The sequence below is a fragment of the Haliaeetus leucocephalus genome, unplaced genomic scaffold (genome assembly GCF_000737465.1).
Source record: "Haliaeetus leucocephalus isolate CR32 unplaced genomic scaffold, Haliaeetus_leucocephalus-4.0 Scaffold206, whole genome shotgun sequence".
Lineage (NCBI taxonomy): Eukaryota > Metazoa > Chordata > Aves > Accipitriformes > Accipitridae > Haliaeetus > Haliaeetus leucocephalus.
This window is the reverse complement of record NW_010972642.1, coordinates 41,419-63,891: the sequence shown is the minus strand read 5'-3', so window position 1 is coordinate 63,891 and position 22,473 is coordinate 41,419. Positions and strand designations below refer to the sequence as shown.

The 22,473-nt window shown below is 41.4% G+C and overlaps 1 protein-coding gene across 1 annotated transcript in view; it reads left to right on the top strand.

The window, feature by feature from the left end:
* The window catches only part of LOC104831014 (alpha-N-acetylneuraminide alpha-2,8-sialyltransferase-like), a 53,232-nt gene that overhangs the window by 6,805 nt on the left and 23,954 nt on the right, over positions 1 to 22,473 (top strand). The window contains exon 2 of the mRNA XM_010566328.1: positions 5,495 to 5,639. Coding sequence (XP_010564630.1) covers positions 5,495 to 5,639 — 145 coding nt within the window. The remainder of the gene's footprint in view (positions 1 to 5,494; positions 5,640 to 22,473) is intronic.

Below are 22,473 nucleotides of genomic sequence, written 5' to 3'. Positions count from 1 at the left end.
GACTAAAGCAATTGATTTGACCAATTATTTTTATCTCAAAATTGAACCTGAACTTCAGTCACTATTTTAATGCTGCCATTAAAGCCAAACTCTAATGATAAACAATAATAAGTTTCGTGTTACCATTTTTGAGCAATGGTTGAATCAATGCCTTTGTTCAGCATGGGGACTGCTGGCACTTACTGGGATCTGCAGAGCAGCATCAAGCTGTAGCCTCTCCTGTCCTCTCCTCCTCCCGTGTGTGCAGCATCATCCTTCATGGGTCCCTGCTCTGCAGACCTGGATGGGGTCCTGTTCAATGCAAGGTTCAGCAAGTGTGTGTGGGGGGGATTTGCTATAAAACTGCTATCCCCTTGGGGCAGAAAAAGGGGTGTTGGTGGTGTTACCAGTGTCAGAGCACCAGTAGGCCCCAATAGCTCTGAACAGCCTCACCTGGACCCTTACCCCGCACCCCATATGCTGTGCCATGCCACGCACCCTCTGCCCATCGCTCCATTTAAGATCGGGCATAAGCCTTCAGTCCTTCATGAAGCTGCCCTCCTGTTGCTGCTGCCTGACAGGTGGCTTCCCATCAACCTGATCTTTTCCTCATTGATGTACTACATCCCGCTTGCATGGGATTAAAAGGAAAAATTTGAGAGGAAGAATTTTGCTCCCCCTCCCTTTCACAGTGTTGGCAGGGCTTACGTGCTTCGTGTAGTGCAGCATCACAAGGCAGGCATGGCAGAGAGCTGGAGAAGTGCTGGTGTGCTGGGGAGGCAGGACCTGCTCCACCTGCGGAGAAGAGATACCTAAAGGGCTGTAACCTCCTGGCTGACAACCCATGCTGTGGAATTGCCCATTTCTGATTTTAGATGTTATATTTGCCAGTTTTAAGCCATTTGGGATGTTTGAACCAGCTACTGAGTCATTATTGCCTGGGACTCGAGTCAAACCAGGGTGAGATTAAGCATTAACTGGCTGCAAACCGAAATCAAACTGAAAAGTTCATTAACTCAAGATGAAGAATAAGTAGATTGGGATTGTTATGCAAGCTCTTTCACTGACTTTATGTATGAATTTAGGTTTAGGCTTTGCAAGGATGTCTGGCTGCCTCTCTGCTTTTGGGTGGAGGAAGGTGCACCAGTATTAGCCCTTTGGTCATAAGTTGGCTTTTGAGGCAAATATCCAGATCGTCCCCGGTTTCTGCACTTCAGTAATGCACTCAATATGCTACAGCCACTCACAGGCTTTTTGTGGAATCAGACCAGAGCTGGTCTGCAGTAAATCCCATGAAAATAAGGTAATGTGGATGTAGGATCCTTGGCACCAGCTATTTCACTCTTCTTCTTTCAGTGTGCAATGTTTGCTGGTATAACCTCAGCAAAGTGTACCGCGGGGATATGGCTAATGTCTCAAAACTGCTGCTCAGCTCCCACCTTGTGCACAGGTTGCTGCTTGAGTTGATGCGCAGAACCACTTCAGTGCTAATGCTGCCTTGTAGTTAATGACCTGCTTGGTGCCCAGTTCTGGCTGAAATCTGAGAGGCCTGTAGTGAGATTCTCAAAGTAACTTTTCTCCTGCCTCTCCCACAATTAGGGATTTATCCATTAAGTGCTCTCAGATCTGAGGGCCCCTGGTACCTTTTCAATACCAATATCCAAGTTGTTTAATTCCTCTCATACACAGGTCTCCTCTGAATTGGAGATAACTTTGAATTAAAGGTGTATTATTTACATCCTGCAAGGGAAGGAATGCTTGCAGTGAATTAAAATCCTTGGCTAAAAGCTGCTGCAGTTTTGCAAATTCTATGATAACATTTTAGCTGTACATTTTAATCAAGCTCAGCAAATCAGTTCGAACTCCCCGATCCTGCAAGGTGCCCTGCTTTAGGTTCGCCTTGGAATCCATTCTGCTTTTAATGCACATTTTCCTATGGAGCTTTTCTCACTTTGTAATTTTGGGATTTGGATTAGAAAGAGAGACTGAATAATGTGAGACTTTTAATAATTATTCTTTTCTGACAGAAAGCACATGTGAGTGCACAAGATTTTTGTGCTAATACATACAGATGCATACTTGAACTAGCGACCTGCCTATCTGTGGACCTTCGAGGAGGCACCTACTGCTTTTTGTAATATGTTTATTAATGAAGGATTCCATGGGAACCAGAAGAATGCATTTTTGGGGAGGGGAAAGAATAGGTATATATATCTAGTCTAATAGATGGAAGGGGTGAGGGGGGAATTGTACAAAGAGCTGTTCCTTAGCTCATCAGTTTACTCTGGCTAAGGAAAGATTCATTAATATAAAACATTCCCTAGATACTTTTCCACTGAGTTATCTGTTATTTTTGTGCTTCTTGCTCAGACCAGACTTCCAGAGAAGGTATAAGTTGCAGGGTTTCACTTGGAAATTTTAATTTTGTTATACAGTTGTATAACAAACAACTATGTGTAGAGTTGAGGCTCTAGCTGATCTTGGATTACCTTATGCTTTCTTGAAAACATTGCTGTGGGTATAGAAAATACAAAGAAAAGGAGGGGAAAAGTAGGCAAAAATTTTCTTTCCACTTGACAGAGAGAGAAATAATTTTTTAAAGGCTGCAAACTGGAGTTTGTGGACAGCCAGAAAAATCTCCACTCTCAAATCTTTTATTTGGAACAATATTCCATATCTGTCTTAAACTGTTTTGCAAGGGTTATTTGGCGAGGGATTTCAAATTTCCTCTAGTTTGATTTTCACAGTTCTGTGATGAAGGCTTTATTTGGGCATCAGCGGGAGGATGATGTGAAGCATTTCTGTGGTGGGTATAAGCAGACCTATTGGTGTTTCTAGGAACGGGAAATGCTGCTCTGGCTAACACATTGCTCTGTTCTGCTCAGAGGGAGAACAAACCAGCTCTGCCACAGGCAGCCTAAGGGAAAACAGTTCCAGAATCACAGAACCGCCAAGGTGGGAAGGGACCTCGAATGATCACCTGGTCCAGCCTTTCGTGGGAAATGGAGCCTAGATGAGATTATCTAGCACCTTGTCCAATTGTGTCTTGAAAGCCTCCAGAGATGGCGACTTTGCCATATCCCTGGGGAAGTTGTTCCAGGGAATGATTGTTCTCACTGTAAAAAATTTCTTTCTTCTATCGAGACAAAAACCTCTCCCAGTGCAACTTGTACCCATTGCCCCTTATCTTCTCCATGTGGCTCCTTGTGAAGAGAGAGCCTCTATCTGCTTTGCAACTGCCCTTCAAATACTGGAAGACTGTGATGAGGTCCCCCCTGAGTCTTGTCTTCTCCAGGGAGGAAAGATCTAACTTCTGAAGTCCTTCCTCATAAGGCAGGTTTTCCAGCCCTTTGATCATCGTCGTGGCCCTCCTTTGGACCATCTCCAGTCTGTCTGCGTCTTTCCTGAATTGTGGGGTCTAGAACTGGACACGGTTTTGTCCTAGACTTCCTTAATTTGGGGTTGACTTATGCACCCGAGCACAGTGATTTATATCTTTTCTGAAATACTTGTTTATACAGATGGAGGAGTTCAGGTGTATATGAAGAAAGCACACGGAAACAAGTTAGTGCTCATAGCACTTCAGTCTGAGCAGCAGCGTGCTCTGCGGTCATGAGCCCCGTACCCTCACAATGTAAGGTCTGGATATTTGGTGGAACCTCATGCTCTGCAGTGCAGCACCGTAGGGTCAGATGGACAAAATACTGAAATTTTGAGCCATGAAGCACCCTGTCATAAGCTTCTGATTGAGTCCTTGTAAAAATCACTCCCCTCTTTGCCTGTGGGTACAGAGGAGCTGCTCAGCCTATTACTGGGGAGAGCTTACCTTGCGGCTCTTCATAGAAGCTGACTCTTGACTTACAAATGTGATATCCAGTTACCTTGTGTAATTTTCTTCCTTTTAACAATTTAATCTGCCTGCATGTCATGTGCAAAGGCTACTCTTGGGTGCCTGTTTGAGGAGTGGAGTGGACCTCCTGCCCTCAATCCAGCTTCCCGGTGCTTGCATCCTTGCTGTCCCTTGGGAGCCTTCCTCCGCGTGAGGAAGTGTCCCAGGGGCCCAGGGTGTCCGTAGGGGCAGCGCTGCCCTGGAGTGGAATGGAGCAAATCACTGAACTTCCCTCGTAGGGAAAGCTAACGGATAGCACTGGCACCTCTAGGTTTTCTGTTTGCCATGCAACATTTTCAAGCTGTTTCCTTTTCTGCTAAGATTACAACAAATCCACTCTACGGTTTTCATCAAATTTTCAGCTGACATATGTATGGAAAGTAGTATTCCCACGGTTGCAGAAAACTATTAACTTACAGTAAAATCAATTTTTGATAGGGAAAAACAGTGATTTTTATAAAATATCAATTTTTAGAGAAGAAAAGTAGCTATAAAACTTTAAAAAATGCTAAAAATTTTTAAACATTTCTCTGAATGACTTCATAGAGGAAGAACAGCTGTATCGAGCATCTTAGTAGTCACTAATAACTGATGTTTTTCTGCCTGTCACTTGCAACTCTTGCAGAGCCACTGGAAATGGCATCAGTCTCGTTAGGATTCCCTTTAAAATAACTGATAAATGTATATAATAATATATTAATATACTGTAATGACGTAACTCTGCAATGTATATTTTACATACATCTATTACATATAAAACCTAATATGAGCATCACCCTTCCTATAGAGAGCTACTCCCATGCGGGCTTCGGGAAGATAGGATATTCCTGCCCTGCAGATGTCTAGAACTTTTCATCATTCTGTATTTTAGGATATTAATTGCTGAGTTTGCTGTGATACAGAATTGTTGCTGAATACAACCTTCAACCACCTCACCAGCTCTCAGATTCCTGCTCAAGCTGAGTAATAAGGATTTGGGGGAAATGAATGTGTAAGAGGATACGTAGTTTCGGCGAGAAAACAAGTATAATATCCTATATATATATATATATATACACACACACACACAATCATACTGGGTTGACTCAACTTGGACTTCAGTCAGAATGCAGGCTCTAATACTGCTGTGAATGTAGCACAAGGATGTTTAGTAACTAGAGAGAGATGCCAAATTTCTCCATACTTAAGTTTTGTAACTGTAGGGTTTTAGGAGGCCTGCTCTTCATGAATAAGGTTTGATACTGAATTTTCATATACCTCCGATTTAATTTTCAGAGGAGCTTCTGTGATTTCTGTATGTGTTGGAGACCAGTTTTTTATTCATTAGAATGGGTTTTAAAGGGTGGAGTTTCTTTTGCTGAATCTTCCTATGCCACTCAAACGTGAATGGAGGTTGAAAATTTTTACTGTCCATTTCTAAGATTTTCTGAAATAAAATCAGGTTTTTTGGCCATTCTGTAAGTAAAGAAGAATTCACCCATGGTTCATCCGCTGGCTGGGAAGATGAATGCCTTGATTTGGAGCACCTGAGAGCAGCAGGATCTCAGGTGTGAGGGGTAGTTGTTCGAGAAGGCATGCCAAGGCTCTAATTAATACGGCTCTTTCTCTTTTGGTTGGCTTCACTAGGAAACTGCTGGAAGAATGCTGTGATCCTGGGCAGCTCTTTGCTATGACAAAGCTGAACTCCCCAATGGGAAAGAACCTCTGGTTTGATGGGGAATTTTTGTATTCTGTCACTATTGACAATGCAACTTACTCTCTCTTCCCACAGGTTAGTAACTTTTATTTGTCTTTTCATTTTAAGTATTAATATACTAAATGGTAACATGGTACAAGTGAGTATGAATAGGCTTGTCAAGAAATTTTATCTTCATTTCTCAATACAAAATGGTCTCCTCTGCTTTTTTACTTCTATGTTCTGAAAATTGTAAAATGTTTGTGTGCATGTTAATATTTCCCTGGCCACTTTTCAGGTGTGCAGATGTACACAAGGGATGAGATTGGGCCACCGGTCTTGATTTTCAAAATGCTAGGTTCTGGCTGTTTTAAGAAGGTGATTTCTGCATTTTAGTCAGTGATCACACTCACTGGGAGCATGATCCCTCATCTAGGATTGCTTCAGTTCAGATCTGTTAGCTAAAGTGTGACAGTGCTTTGTGTGAAGGTGTCCAAGTTACTTCCAAGTTAATGAAGTTTATTGGTGGCAAGCAATGTGAGTCTGGTAACAGAAGCCGACAACTTGACTTTGTTGATTTTTGCTGTGTTTTGAATATTAGAAGTGGTTTGTTTTTCAGCAGAGGTGTTTTGGGTTAAGTGCAGAGTTTTTGAGTGCTGGGAATTTGTAATACTGATCTAGGCTTCTTCTGTTTTTAATTAGTATATGAACTGATGTTAAATAATGAGTTTATTATATTGAATTTTGTATGTGGAAGGAGAGATGTTTTGTGTGGCTACACATTTAAAGAAAGCGAAACATCTGGATGTATTAATTGATTTTCATGTTACTTTAATGTCTCAAATTAAAGGTGTAGGTATTTATTAAGCCTCCCAGTCAGTGTTGAGTCATTCACACCGGGCTTTTCATTTGTTGCTGTTTCAGTTAAACATGTAGCAGAGTCTTTGTTAAACTCATCCAGCAAATAAAACATCAAAAAGGTGGTTGTTGGTTTGTGGGTTTTTTTTTAAATAGTTTCCAGATCTCAACAACAGAGTTATGACTTTGAATGAGTTCCTTTTAGTGGAGAAAGAATGAAGGGAAATGGCAGTGTAGAGAAGAGGAGAGGGGAACAGCCACTTTCTGTGTTAAGACATTATCCTGAGGAGTGGTGTCACAGCTGTGTCTTGTTTAGGTTGCAAGTCTGCTGTCATGTCACTGGGCTGTGCCTGTTGCAATGAACTGGTTAATGGACCTCTGCCTCCCTGAAGCTGCTCCCCAGCTGCTGTGGCCCTGCAAGCTCAACAAACAAGTAGATGCTGAAACGTGCACGGCGAGTGTTTTTTCCTGCAGTACAGCTGGAAAGGGGCTGCCTGGCTGGGGGGAATTTCTCTCCTTGCCTTTGAGACCGGTAGAAAGTTTATGGTGTGTTGCAAAGTAGCAGCTGTAAATCTTTTATGATGATTAGTATGATTTGTTGCAACAATATTCCACTGTTTATTGGAGAAAACTGAAATCCTTGGCAGAGCTGTGAACTTTGTACCACACAAAGATACTGGCTGCAACTGCTTGAAATGTGCACATCCTTTCCAGCATTTCAGAAAAGCCCCACCTAGGCTGGTACAGGGAGGTCGCTATTTTGTGATCAATTTGGGATTTTGGGTTTTGTTTTCTTTGGATTAAAACCTAGCACTCTGCCTGGCCATAGTGGTGTCTGTCCTACCTCCCCTCGCAGAAAAGAGCGGAGTACTGGATGGGCTCCTTCAGAGAGGTAAATGCTGGTTAGAGAGCAATCACGGTCTCGGGAACTCTGGTGGTTCCCAGGGTCCCAAGCCCTGTTCTCAGTTTTATCAGTTGGCTGGATTGAGAGCGAGGATCTGGGAAGCCTTGGAGAGACAAACTGCTGAGGGACAACATGAGCTAAGGAGTTGAGTGTCTCTTAGGCTTGCCAAGCAGGCTGTGAAGAGGATGGCTAGATGCCGTTGTAAGGGCAGTGCTGGAAAAGGTGAATTTTTATCATGCTCCAACCCTAGAACAATGCTAGAAAGCAGCTCTAGGACCAGTGCCAGAAATGCTATTTCTTTAATGAATTGACGGGCAGTTCATTTCTGACAAGTGCTACTCGCTACTACTCCCTCTTTTCTTGCAAGTACTAATGCCTCTACCTTGATGTGTTACTCCTATGTATTTTGCCCTGCGGAATTTTGTAAACCTTTATCAGATTAAATCCTGCTAGGCTTAAAAGCTTAGTAAGGTTTATTTGCAGTAAATTCTTATGTGAAGTGTTTTTATACCTCTCTCTTTGTTTCAAGAAAAATACTTGCCTAAATTTTTCAGGCTTCTTTGAAGAATGGTGTCTATTAGCTTGCTAGCAACTGGCAAGCGATTTTTGTGAAGATGAATATTCCTTTCAAAAGTATCCAGAAGCTTAAAACCACTCATAAAATATGGGTAATACTCTGAAATTCTCAGGGGATGTAACAGGAATGTAAAGGACCACAGCTATGTTGATATAATCGAAAAAATATTTCCTCCGGAATAAATAAAAAAAGGCTCCATCCGCATCAATCTGCTGGGCTTAAGCCATTTTGGGCTTGCAGAAGATTTCTCAGTCCTGAACCAGTTATTAACTTACAGGATAAAGTAACTCAAAACTAAATAGGAAACTTGCTGTATTTTATGGCATAGAATAAGCTGGCTATGCATCAATGGAGACTTACACAGAAATAACGTAAGTATGTCAGAACTTAGTATGTACAGTGTCACTTATTTTTGAATGTGAACAATACAAAATGGAATATTTTTTTCTTCCAAGTAATCTGTAGATAAAGTTCTTAGCAGCTGGTTCAACATTTTCCAATAAAAAGTGCTTTTCCAATAAAAATGCTATTTCAACAAAATATAAATTTAGTATCAGTTCATTGGTTTTTCAATTTTTCTTTGAAGTGAAAAGGTTAAAAGGTTTTGGTGGTGTTATGACATTTCATTTTACCATTTTTTGAATGTAATATTTCAACTTTTATCAGCTCTGTTGCTAGCTTTTTTTTCCTCAGACTTTGCTTGATTATATTCTTCCTCCTTTTTTTTTTTTTTTTTTAAGTTTTTGATAGGCCAAGGGAGAAATTTGCAAAAGAAAAAAGCTTTCATGTAGAAATAGTCATTCAGTGTTTCATTTCAGTTTGAGAACAAAATTTGAAATTGCAGAGTTTTGCACGACCCAACAATTCCAGCTTCTGGAAGTGGCTCCTCTTACTCTCCCCTTCTCTCAGTGTCATTTTCCCCCTGATTTCTAGAGTTAAATTTTTTTGAAACAGAAATGAAATATTACACAGACTGCACCATCTTTTCTATCGCAGAGAGAAACTGCTAGGGGCTCGTTGTCAATACCTACTGGTCAGGAGAAGACGTGGGGCAGGATGTGGCTCATCACAGAAGGTGGCCTAGCGTGCAGTGAGGGCGGGCATCCCACCTACGTCTCATCTCCCAACTCCTACTACGGTGGCATTGCCCGGAGCTGTTGGAGAATGGAGCGTCATTTCAATTAAAATCAGATATTTCTTGACAGCAGCTTTGTTGTAGTACTTGCTGCGATCTACAGCATTATTTCCCACTCTTAGGAGACAAAAAGTGTAGATTCTGCATATAAATGTAGGCGTAGTTTAATATTAACAACGAGAGGTTATTCCTACACATACCTACCACTTTTCTAAGGCTTTTCTTGTAGGCTTGAAGTTTCAATATTAGCCAGTCATTTTGATACATATCTGGGGGCACTGAGAGTTCAGAGATGCAGGTGACCCTACTACAGTTGAGTTCAGCAGCATGGTTGGATAAACCGCTGAATAGCCAGGCTGCCGTCTCTTGGGTTGGCCACTAAAGGCCATGGGTGACTTGTAAATGTATTTCCTCTCCACCGTGGTCCAACTGTTATACAGAAAATGGAACTGTGTGTTGGTGAGTGTTCAGGAGTCCTGTCCCTGGCAGGACAGGGACATACACCCTCCTTGCTCTTCAGCCTGGAAGTTTAGCCATGCAACTCTGGTCCTGTTGCATTTTACTGAGGCACAACGGAAGGCATGACTAGCATTTTCCACCCTTTACTGTCTGACTAGAATGGAAGAAAAAAACAGGCTTCTGTATATTCCTGCAGTAATTTTTAGGTGCTATGAGTACACATGATGTAACCACAGGAGTAGCTGGGATATAACTCAAAACCATGTGAGAGAAACATGAACAAACACTCATCTGCTTTTGAGTTAGAGAATAAAACAAGCCCCAGTTTCAAACATTTTCTGAAATAATTTTGCACTCCTTCCTCTCTCTTTCTTCCTCAGAGTTTCAAAAGCAAATTTCAGACTATCTTTACCATTAGAGGAGAAAACCCCATCACCCCAGTATTTAGCTGTTTATGCAAATAATTTATTTTTGTTGCATGTTGGCAAAAGCTTATAGCAAGGAAGAATTGAGATGAATTTCTGAGATCTCCTTTCCCCTTCCCCCAAAAGTTTAAAGAAATAGGTAAATCAAATGGAACTTTTCACTCTGCCATGTAAAGTATTATTTTGGAGGGTAGGGGACTGAATACATTTCAAAAGAGATTTCAGATGTTAAGCTTCAACTTTTTAATTTGACAAAATAACTAACTCATTGAAAAATTTTCTGGTTTTATTATATTTCACCTGAAGCAGTTAGACACATTTGGTACCAGTAGATTATTTCAAATTACTAAAATATGATTCCCCAGCTGCCCAAATCCTTTCTAAAGTTTCACCTGCAAAATGCTGTCAGCTAGAAGAATGGCTACTTGCAATGAGCTTCTCATGAATAGTCATCACAAATGGTGTTTGAGAAATCCAAAGGAAATAGCTTCAAGCCACAAATAAATTTGGGAAAGCTGGCAGCTGTTTCTGAATACCTTGTGATTAGGAGAAAGGCAATATTTTTCAACTTATTAATTAGAGTTTAAATTCTTGTCCTTAATGTAAAGGCAGGGAAAAAGTTAATCGCTCTACTTGCAAGTGTAAGATGGAGACATTGTCTGACATTTTCTGGGTTGTCGGGGGTGAATGTTGTGTTGGGTAACAGTGAGTGATTTTATGATTGTGCTATGTGATCTGTGGTTTTTATTCAGAGTACCTGTTAGATTCTGGGAGCTTGTTTAATTTGTCTTTGTTGCTCACAACAGTCCTCATTTGGCCAGAGATTTTATCGTGTCCTTCTCTGATGTTGGTACTTGTGCTGTGTCAAAGCAAATTCCCTGGTCTTACAGTTATAGCCTGCAGATAGTAGAATCATTTGTAATTATTTCAGGGAAATAACTCAGATTTTGAAAGGGGGTTCGGTGTAGAGTCTGCAGGCATTTTGCATGATTACAGGGAAAACATACTTATCCTGTGGACGAAAGTGGCAGTTTGTTTCAAGTAAAAGGTGAGGTCTAAGAGCAGCAAGTACTGGGAAGGGTTAGGTGGGAGCGCAGCTGCTGCGCAGCTGCGGAGTGGAAGTGGAATGTGAAGCTACAGCTGTATATGGAATGTGAACCCCGTTAAGAGGACAATGTTAACTTGCTTAGGGCAAATGCTGTGTGTTGTTTGGACCAATTTTAGACCCAGGTGATCCAGAAATTGTGTATAAAAGGGGAAACCACCTGAAGGGAAAGGGGTTAGGATTTGATGGACTGCAGTGTTGCCAGGAGGCATGAATTACTGCCTTTGGTATTGACTTTGGAAGCGCTCTGTTAATTTTTGCTACCAATCTAACTTACCGAAGTACTCTGTTCTCAGTAAAGCTCTGTAATTAATAGCTGCTTGGAGAAATACATTGAAATATTTGCTGTCATACCTGTCCTGATTTTTTTTTTTTTTCCTTGATGTCTTCGGTAGGGCCATGAAGTGCCTGCAGAACTAACATCTATTGAGCAACTCTTATATTTACTTCCATTAATTCTACTGTCTAAATAGTACCTCCCTGACTTCTTTTAAGTTGTATTTAATTAGGATTTGGAGGAATTTCTTGGTACTGTCCCTCTTCTTCCTTTTTTTAATATCTTTTTTTCCTTTTCTTTTTTTTTGCTTTTCTCCTCCCCAAGCATACTGTAATGCAAGCTGTGTTCTTAATTTGGGCTACATATATTTCTTCAAAATGAAAATGCAATAAACATTAATTATTGCAAATGTGGAAAACATTGTATACTAAAAGGTAAAGAGGTAGTTATACCTCGTGAAGTGACATCTGCATGTTAGAAATGCAATTAAAAAGAGATCTTCTGACTTTTTCAAGCAATTTTATCAAATTGTGCCTTTCATAAACTGGGGTATGAAATACTGTCTGCAGAGACTTGACAAATTGTGCTCTTTTGGAGCATGAGTCTTCCCTTCAGTCCTGGGTAATCTCTAGCCATTGGCATCAGGGTGGCTGAGATAAAAAATCTGGCTTAGTATTTAGTTAAGTGAAACTCCTACCCTTGCTTTGATTCCATACTGACTAATTAAGAACTGTGTAATTGGACCATTTTGTGCAGCCTGTTAGCAAAGCTGGTAGGGCATAATCTGCTCTATCTGGTCAGTTAAGCAAAAGCCATAGTCCATCTGAAACTACTCCACATAGACAAGATGCAAACATGCCTGATGGTGAAAATCAAATTTATGCTAAAAAGACTGAGATGCAATGTGTATAGTTTGAAGTAATTAACTAGAGGATGGGCAACAGGCTTTTGAAGTGAGTTAAAACAGACCAAGGAATGGCATTCTGTCCCTGTTGATCATCAGATGGGACGTATGGTTTGGTCTCTCTGGGCTTGCTAAAGTATCTTCAGCCAAGCTGCTTAGCCAGGCTATCTTTGGTGAGCCTGATTTTCTGGAGTTTATCTGCAATAATGCACATGCCAAATTGGCTTTATCTCAGTCAGTGCAAATACATAAATAGATGCTGACCTTTCCAAATGTAACAGAGAGGAAGGGAAGGACTAGATGGGGCTGCAAAGTGTCAGTTTGGCCCGCAGGCAGAGAAAGAGGAATGGCTGCCCTAACTCAACCTTTCTATTTCAAATCTAAAGTGACTGAGCGTCAGTCACTCTCTTTCCTACATAATACAAGAGCTGATCCAAGCACGGACCAGACAGACCCTCATGCCCTTGGGCATTCAGAAAAACCCGCAGATTGATCCCACCACTGTTCGGGATTTGGGGGATAGGAGGGTATGGAAGAGCAAATGTGGTCCAGCTTCTGTATTGATACTGAGCAGTACTAAAAGAAGCATAAAGCCCTGTGGGATTGTTGTGGAGTCACCTAAGACAGAAGGAACATGGGGTATTTTCAAGAAGGTAATTCAGCCATGAGGGTGTTGCAACTTGGCATGATTTTGTATTTCGAAAATGCTTCAAAGAGCATATTTATTCATTTCTATTGGTAGCCGGGGCTGTACAGTTACTGACCAGTAAAATGCAAGCCTGTGCATGGAGCAGCCGCTGAATGTGAAGAGGCCACAGCAGGGCTGGAAACACAGGCAAGGCTGAGCGATGCGGCGGTGGTGTGCTGTACCAGGGAGGGAGGGGACACTGTGGAAGGGCATCTGCTGGCAGAGGCAGGGAGGATCTCGTGGCACCGCACGCTTGTGCACGTTTCTACTCGTTAGCTGCACAACCGAAATTTTCTACCTCAAGTAACGTTTCTGACAGTACCTTGAAGTCACAAGTACAGATGTTATGCTGTGGGATTGTAAAGTGCAGAACATAAAGGCTGAACCAGAAGAGGAAGCGGGCAATGCGGGCAAAGACAGCCAGAGAGGCTGTCGGACTGCCCTGGGAACTTTATGGGCTTTTTAGTCAATGTTCATCTGCTTTGTGGGGACATAAACTTGCTGCTTTAGAAGCAAGAAATGTAAGCAGAAGAATAATTAAAGGAAGTGGTCACAGATGAGAAGCAATAGGAATAGCAAACTTCTGATGGCTATGAGTAACTACAGGGCATGTGAGCTGCCTGGCTGAGGGTATAAAAATAGAAATAAGAGTGGGTTCTAGTCTGCCCAAAGGCAACACAGTTAGATGTGTTTTGGTTGTTTTATTGTAGCTTTATATAACTGATAAGATGCTAAAAGGAGGTTTTTTCCCCATGCAGAAGTTCTTCTGGCAGTGAACTCGTTCATATACCAAGACTTCCACCTACAGGTGCAATGAAACCTTTGCTTCTTTGGAAGTCAGTGTTTAAATCTTGAGTAAGCTTTATCCTTTATATTCTGGCCACCTGTTAGCCTTTCTTATTATTTATGATTTTTATTGTTAAAAGTAATCTTGTTTGGTTTATAGACTTTTTACTGTATATGTGACTGTATATTTGAATTATTCAGTGATCAGATTGCATTACATTAATTTACTGTATTCAGTAGTTAGCTTTTTTGGTGACATACTTCTAAATTAGGCTTGATACCAGTACTGGCTTCTTTGAGGCTTAGGTCTGGTTCCACTTCATGCCTGGCACTTACCACATGGCAGAAGAATGACTAGGAATTGATGAAATATTACATACTTCTATTTTTCATACAATTGTTTGGTTTCTTGGTATGGCTCATGTAAATTTTACTGGAGTGTGGCAGGATATCAGATTATGTTCAGAAAATATTTCACCTGCAGCAAAGACATAGCCCCCCTCTTCTCCCAGGTATTCCTAAATACAGGTGGAAGTGTAGCTTAGTGGAGTCTGCAGGCTTGACGAAAGTCAGGGAAGGTTACACCACTGCAGAAGCTATTAAAAAGGGGTGGCATGGTTACAAATCTTGTAGGAGGATTATATAGTGACTTTCAAGAGATCCTTTATGTCTTCTTGCTTAGGGGGGAGTGGAAGCCCAGCTTTACATTTAATGAGAAATCTGCTGCATTACAGTTCAGGAATTGACTTATGTAGCCAGGCATGGTTGGGTTCGAGTCCTTATGACCTGATGTGGCGTGGAGGGGAAGGGCTGTGGTTCTCTTCTGGAACAACTTTTATCATCTGAATGGCTCCCATGACGCAGGCATTGGCTTCCAAATGATGTTTTGGACGTTTGGAAAATAACACAGTAGTGGTTTTCTTACATCAGGATGCACTACGTAAATCCTGTGATGCTGGATGTGCAGGTGAAGTACAGTTTAACTTGCTGTTGCTCAGATCAAGAATCCAGGCTGGTTTTTTCCTTCTTGATCAACAGAGCTTATGCTTTTTTAGATTCTTTAAGGAGAAATTTGACAACTAAATCTGTGCTGCAGATTGTCTACTGGCCAGTGACTACCAGTCTGAGGTGACTGTTTTGTGTGTGGTGGCTAAAGGGGTAGTCTGTAGTGGCAGGCAAAGGCAAGATAACTGAAAGCACTGGTGTCTTTCCAGCTGAAATGAGTCAGGATATGACATTTAACAGCCTTGTGAATTTGGACTTGTGTAATGTAACTGTGAATCCCAAATGCAGGAAGAAATAGTTCTTTCTAGTGCGGAGATGGTGTGGGGTTTTTTTTCTTCTTCTCCTTCTTTTTTAATTTTTTAAAGACTGTCTTAGACACTTCTGCGAACCATGGGCATTTGGGGCTGGTGACAGTTGGCAGTGCTAGTCTAGGTATGTTGTGGAGAACAGCCACTAGCATATATGCATACCTGGCTTTGCCAGTGGTTTGAAGGAGGAACACTTAAGTCCAAGACCATGGCTTAGGCTTGCTGGCTTTAGTCCAGTCCATCAATCCCAGGAAGACTGCTGCAGGCATTGGCAGGATGTTTTCATGTAGGGTACATTATTGCCAGCATGATTCTGCACGCTTTCCTAGGTGAGCTGAAAGTCAGTTATGTGAGCAGGTTTAGGTTCGAGGTTCCTGTATGCTGCAGTAGAGCTACCTCATAGAAGCTCAGTCTCCAATGGCTGTATTTTTCTCAGTGTAAAATGTACTGGACTAATGGTCTCCAGTTTCAGAAAGTTCGGATGAAAGACACTGGGTTCCAGATAATCATTTGATCAGGAGGAAATTACGTGAATTATATCCCAAATATTAGCTCTGTGAGACCTGAAATGTTTTCGAAGAACTCCTAAGTCATGCATTCTCTGGCATGGGAATTGCATGATAGGTGAAGAACAAAAATTATACGTGATGGGTGGGGCTGGCTTTTCCTTTTGCCTAGAGAATATGCCTTTATTAGGAAGGGGAGAGAGAAGTTTTCTTTGAGTAAATTATCCATCTTAGTGTGAAGGAGTAGAGGTTGTGATCTGAATAGTCTGATGTGAAACAGCTCTTGGAAGTCAACTGTCTTAATAATAGTGTAGCACCCACGTCCACCTACTGCTGCCCTAACTAGTCTTCCTAGCACAAGAGCTGTGTGGCTAAGTGTGAATGAATGAAGAGCATAATTCCTCACATCTTGTACTTGAAAAGTATGGGCTTAGGGTTTTGTTTTAAGACAAGGTCTAGATTCATAGAACAAATTAAGCACAGCTGTATTACACTGAAATGCGAGTGTGTTGCTGTCTCATGCTGACTGAATGGCTATCTAGTGAGCTGTTCAGTCAGATAGGGATAAATGTGCTATGTAATGCCGATAGACCAATTTCTCATTGTGTAACATCTTACTTACGGTTTTATGGGGTGTAACCAAAGTGTTTGCAACCTGTTAAGTCCCATGGTAACAAGGCATTCCTACAGCGACAGAAGGAGAGAAGTCAGTGCAGTGAAGGTGACAGTGGTGATACTAACATTACTGCAACCTTTGGTGGTATGCACGGGCAGGTGGCTCCCTCAAAGATCCCTCTTCACTCACCTTTATTGTATCATCTCACTGATTTTGTTGTATCTAGTTAAGTACGTGTCATAGTGAGCTGCAAATGGATGTCGGGGAATGCCTAGCAGCCACATGTGGTGAATGGGAATATGCTTGTTAGCTCCAACCTCTACCTGCTGTACTTGGGCAAGAAGCACCAGTTATAAGAGAACAAGGGCTTCAGTTGTAGCCCCTCAGTTGAACGACACCAAACGAAAACCAACACCTATTTTCACGCTGGTTATTGCTGATTATTCCAGTAACCAGGGGATCACCGGATATTGCTACTAATGAGGCAAATCTAGTGTCCCAACATATATGCTCATCTTTTCTCCCTGATAATATGCACCAAGGACTTAACAGGGAATGGAGCTCAGGTATCTTCTCCTTTTTGGGGTAAGATCTCTGTGTGCTGCAGTCACAGCTCTGACAGTCAGCTAATCTTGCCCATCTCCCTGCCTCAGTAAACTGAAAATACTTTATGTAGCTGGAAACAGACAGATGGATGGTTGCCAGCGGTGAACCCCCTCTCCAGGGGCCACAGTGAGGATTGCAGGGAGCTACTATTGTATAGCTTTTTTTCCCGGTGTATAGAGCCAAGCTGAATTAGACCTGCCTGCAGGGCATGAAATAATGCCAAGCAACACTTTGTTGATGATTTTTAACGAGGTTGTGAATGTGACAAGAATGTAGAATGGGAATGTGTAGTGTATCCTGGTTTTTAGGCTGGCTAACCTATTTGTAGGCTAATTCATTAATAGAGATTCCTCCATCCAGACCATCTCCAGCCTTTTTCTCAATCTGAAACCGACTGGCTTGTCTCACTTCCCTTCTCTTGCAGCAGGGCTTGGCATATGTACAGTGTAGCTTGTTATTCAGGAGCAATGCTGCAAATTTAAGTGATGGGACTAGGTTCAATAGGAGACAGTTTAGGTGAAAGGAGACAATAAATGCAAAGGCTACACAGATCTATTCTGTGATCCACTATCGTGCCAGAAGAAGAAATGAGAAAGCCAAAGATAAATAATCCTTGGTATGAGTATGATGCTCTTTATAACGATTCCCTAAAGCACTTCACAGTCATTCAAATTCAATTTATGGTGTTACTGTACAGCTAAATCTATGCCTAGAAATCTCTGGAGACAATTAAAATGAGGGTTTCTGCATGGGGACTACGTGGGGAAGAAATACTGCAAAACCCCTTTTTTTCTGTACAATAAACAGATATAGATGCTGAACCACTATTCCTTTTGCTTCACAGACAAAAATTGGAAGAGACCTAGAGAGCCCCTGTGATAATCTGGGCAGTGTATGAATATAGCAGACAGGAGCTCTTCTCCACGCTATGGCATTAAGCAAGGCCTTTGAAAAGTGGGACTCCCTCATTTAAGCTTGCCAACACTGCTTTCCTGGCTCCGGTCTTGGCAGAATTTTTGCAGTGCCAATTCCCCAGGTTAGGGTCTGTCCTCCAAGTGGTACTTGGGGCTGGCACCCCCTCATCCTAGCACGGCTGTGGCTGTGGTTGGCATGGTAGTTGCATTTGTTTTTTCAAGGTAGTCACTAAGTGGGGAAATGTGGGCACTGGATTATTAAGCACCAAAAGAACCACGGCGGGGAAATCAGTAACAAGCTATGTGCAAAATAGGTCAAGTGAAGCCTGGTTACACTAAAGTCAATAGCAATGTTCCAGCTGACTTCAGCATGGCCAGGATTTAGCCAACAGTGCTCTCTTGCTGAGTACAGTTGTGCTAGGGACTCGTAAATTTGGTTCTGTGGCTTCTTCCTGGGTAACAAAGAATGACTTTTTTTTTTTCTTCTTGGCCTTTATTAGCCTTTGTTTTCATGTAGTGAATGAGTTGGTTCTCTTCTTCATGTAGTCTGACTGAAAAATACTTGTTTATACTCCTTAAGACAGACCCTGAGTGAAAAGGCAAGGCAAATTTGAAGTGGCCACTCAGATGAGATAAAATGGAGCTTTTTGTCATTGCTCTCCCTTGCCCCCATCCCAGCTGACAACATCCTTTCTGTTGCTCATGCCAATAAGGAGGAAATCATGCCTGACTTGATGCTTTGCTGAGACCTTGCAAGCTGGCTCTGTGTAAGTCTTGCAGAATCTTTGCACACTTTTCTACTTCTTCGTCTATCTCAATGAGCTGATCTTACTCTACAACTGCTACTTTACAGGGCAAAGGCAGCCTTTTTTGTATGCTTGTCCAAGTCTGTATATGAGGATGGTGCATGCAATGGTATGCCACGATGGTTAACATCACCATATTAAAGTGGGGTCATCCATAATTTTGTTGGCTTTTATTTTTCATTTAGTTTTTAAGTGGTACGGAGATCCTTGGCGTGTGATCCAATGAAAGAAGTGAAATCACTGGTGTCCTGGTTTCCTGATGCAATAGTGGGAATGTTATTTTCTGGAGCTTTTTCTTGAGAGAGGATCAGGTATTATCCTCTTCAGGTATGAATTTACCCCAAATGGTCATCAGGATGCCTGGATAGTTCCTGTGTTTTGGGATTTTCAAATTGAATATCTCGTTACTCGAGAACAGACCATCTGAGAGATGAGGAAGTTGTAGAGAAAACTTATGTAGTGATAATTAGCCATGGTGGTTTCTCTTTAAAGTTTGATATCTGGTCCCACTGGACGCTTCTAAGGCCGAACACTTTTCTGAAACCTGCTGTTGCGCGAAGCCTGCAAAATAAATAACTTTTCCAATGAAGATCAGAAGCTTGCTTTTTTTGATTTCAAAGGCAAAGTTAGAAAGTATTTGGGATGGTTCTACTCCAAGGTAAATTAGATTCTTCCTGCTAGCTTCATTGCTAGCATTTGATCCTGCAAGGACCATAGCTGTAGAACTCCTCATTCACAGTAAGTAGGTATGCAAGAGATAATCTCTGGTTTTATTCTTTTAGACATAAGCTTTCAGCCCTTCTTTCCATTTTTCCAAGCACTCCAAAGTTTGATATGCCAATTACCTCCATCCAATATTACTCTTGTTAACAACGTAAACTTGATTTTCACACTGATTTAGTTTGTAAAATGCACGTTAATAACTATGTCCCTGTTACCCTTCCTCTTTTGTTTCCCCTACTTGTGAGTACTTCTGGGTCTGCTCTTTATATAGCTTTGAACTTTATTCTCTTTGCCAGCTTTTGTTGAGGGTAATATTTGTCTAGGGTAAGGTAACCTGAAAGGCCAACTTGACCTGGCAGGGGCCTTAACATAATGGCTGTTACCAGCTCAGGTGTGGTGGTTCCAGCAAAGTGCTGAGGGGAGCTGGCATGAAGGGGGTTTAGCGTAACAGGCTCTTCATGACTGTAGCTCTATCAAGTCATTTAACTTGCACATATTTAGAGAAATGTGAGCGTAGCTAGTTAAATGGCACCTTTTTACTCAACAGAGCCCCTTCTTTCATATCCCCAAGGTTTATCTTCCCACTGACGAAAGCAAGTTTTCATTCCTGTCATTCCTTCAGAGCGCATTCAACTACAGAAAAGCAAGTCGGACTGTGTGCTGCCTTGCTCCTAACTAGCGTTGCCAGCTTAATAGGGTTTTTATCATACATTTGTCAGGTGCTAAAATTTTACATGACTCTGTTACCCTTGCTTCTGCGAGGAGCTGACAATGTACAAGGCAGATCAAAATCAAACCTGATTTACTAACAGTCCTAACAGAGGTCTTGATTTCAGAAATTACATGTTCTCGTAATAGGCACTTTCTCTTTAAGTCTGTAAGAGCAAAACTCTGGCTTGTCAGTTGAGACAGGATCTTTCCATGCCTAAGCTGAAATTCGAGCTAATGTCTTAGTGAGAGGGGTAAAACCACAATAAATAAACCTTTTGTCTGGTAGCAGCAGAAATTCTGATAATATAAAAGTAAGGTGAAACAGTATGTACACTATACTACTATAGATGTATTTGTGGTTAACCCTGTTACAGGTAAGAGGGTGAGACTAAATCAATGTTTTTCAAAATTCACTTGTTCAGTGTACTTTTGTGTTGGCTCTTGTCAAAGACATCTGCTATCTACAGCATTCTTTTGGATCAGTGTCCCCTTCTCTGATAGAGAAGACCTTTGTGTTCTCTCCTGCTACACAGTGCAAAGAAATTTACCCCCTGACACCAAAAGCTGAGCCTTAGGTTTGACTCTGTTGAGGGGGAGTCCAGTTCATGACTTCTTAATGTCCGAGTAACTCAGCCTGTCTTTCTGCTGGGTTCCAGCCCAAGCATCCTGTACTGAGCCATTGCTGATGGCTCCCCAGTCTGCTGCTTTAGTTCTTTATCCTGCTTTCCTCAGCACGTTTTTGTCTGTGGCTCTGAGATCTCTCCTAGGTAGTCTCCAGCCCTCCCCACCTGCTGCTGCTATTCTTCCATCTTTATTAGTTTCTCTTTCTGGTTGGCCTTTTAATCACAGTTAGGGGGTCAATTGAGTCCCCCCTTAATGCTTTCTGGGCTGCTATCATGTTGCGTGGAGTTCATGCAGTTTATCATAGACCTTGGAGACAGAGAGTCATTGCAGCAATAAAGACGAGGAGCATGAATCTCATTTTGCACCTGTTTCACAGCAGTGTAACTCTTCTGGCTTCTCTGCTTTGTCCTGCTGTGGGGATTTGAATTCCGCATAAAGATGAGACAACCCCCTTCCACGTAAGTGCTACTCCATTAGTCCAATACTAGGGTAATCTGCACACCTGGAGTGAAATTCAAAGTGTTCTACAAATGAATTACAGGTTTTCATGGTCAATTTTTCAACTGTAAAATGATTTGCTCGTGATTGGTGTCAGATAGGAATTGCAGTTGCTTTGCTGTTGCCTGTTCCTTTGTTGTCTAGATGTCTTTTTTCCCCATAGTAATGCTCTGTAATAATGTTCTTCTGCTATTCTGATAGCCTTGTTGTGGCTTTGAAGGTATAAGAACACAGATAAAACAAACTTTGTAAGGAGAGGTAATATTTTTTTATTAAAGCAAGGTAAGCTTAGCTTTCGTAGGGCACTCTTTCTCTGCAGACCCCACAGTACAGATTTTACTATTGTTCTGTTTTATGGATGGGGAAATAAGCAGTCACCTAAGGTGACTAGGTGATTAGCAGAACCTGGAGTAGAACTCCAGTTTAATGAACTTATATGATGTAGGTTGTATTTTTGGTTTGCTATGTCCAAAAGAAACAGTGCACAATTCTTAGAGGTTTTTAACTCTCGTATGATGTTTTACTATGTTCTGTATTTGCCTGATCTAAGCTGATGAGCTTCCAGTCTTGTTCAGTATAACTCAGTGGTGAAAGAGGACTTCAGAATGTTCACCGGCCTGAAAAGGTCTTTTTTTTTCCTTTGAGATTGGTGGACTTCAAGCTCATGTCCTATACATGGTGCACTATCTTCTGAAATTTAGCGGGCAGGTTGCTAAATTTCATCAAGCAATATAAAGTCAAAACAGGCAGGGTACTTTCTAATCACAGGCAATAGAGGGTGAAATGATGATTCTGCAGGACTACACACGCAGTCAGCAGTTTTGGTTAGTTGGGGTTTACCTACCTTCAGCTGAATTATGCTTTTCTTTAATCCTCCATAATTAGAATCTTGTTGCTTATACTTATTTTCTGAATTTTTCTGCAGTGGGAAGTTCTCCATTATGGCATTGCACCATTTTTGTAATGATGTTTTTCTTGCATGTCTGAACATACAGTATCCCCTCTTGTTAGCCCTCTCCCCAGCCTGTTATTTAAGAGTATAGGCACATTATCAATTTCTTTCGCTCTCTCCATTTTTTTCTGTGTGTGTTTTTGATCTTTTTAGATCACAAAACTACCCTGCTTCCATTCTCAGTTAACATGTTGTGATGACGTTTGTCTGTGGCATTTTAAAGTGAATTTGATATTATTTTAATGCTCTACAGATCAGATTTTTGGAAACCCTATAAAATTGTTTTGTTAAATATCTCATTAGCAAGTCAGGTATGGCTCCTTTTTGAAATCTCCTTAAAACTTGAGTAAATACAGGAATTCTAAGATGTGCAGCATTCCTAATATGACAGCAATCCAAACCAGTCACTTAACAGCCCTTATACCTGTAAATTTAAGAAGTTTCCTCCATCTTCTGGCAAATAGGTCAACATCCCATTTACTGTTGTACTTTCAAGGAAGCTAAATACAGTATAACTTGCAAAAACGTGACAGGTATGTGTGT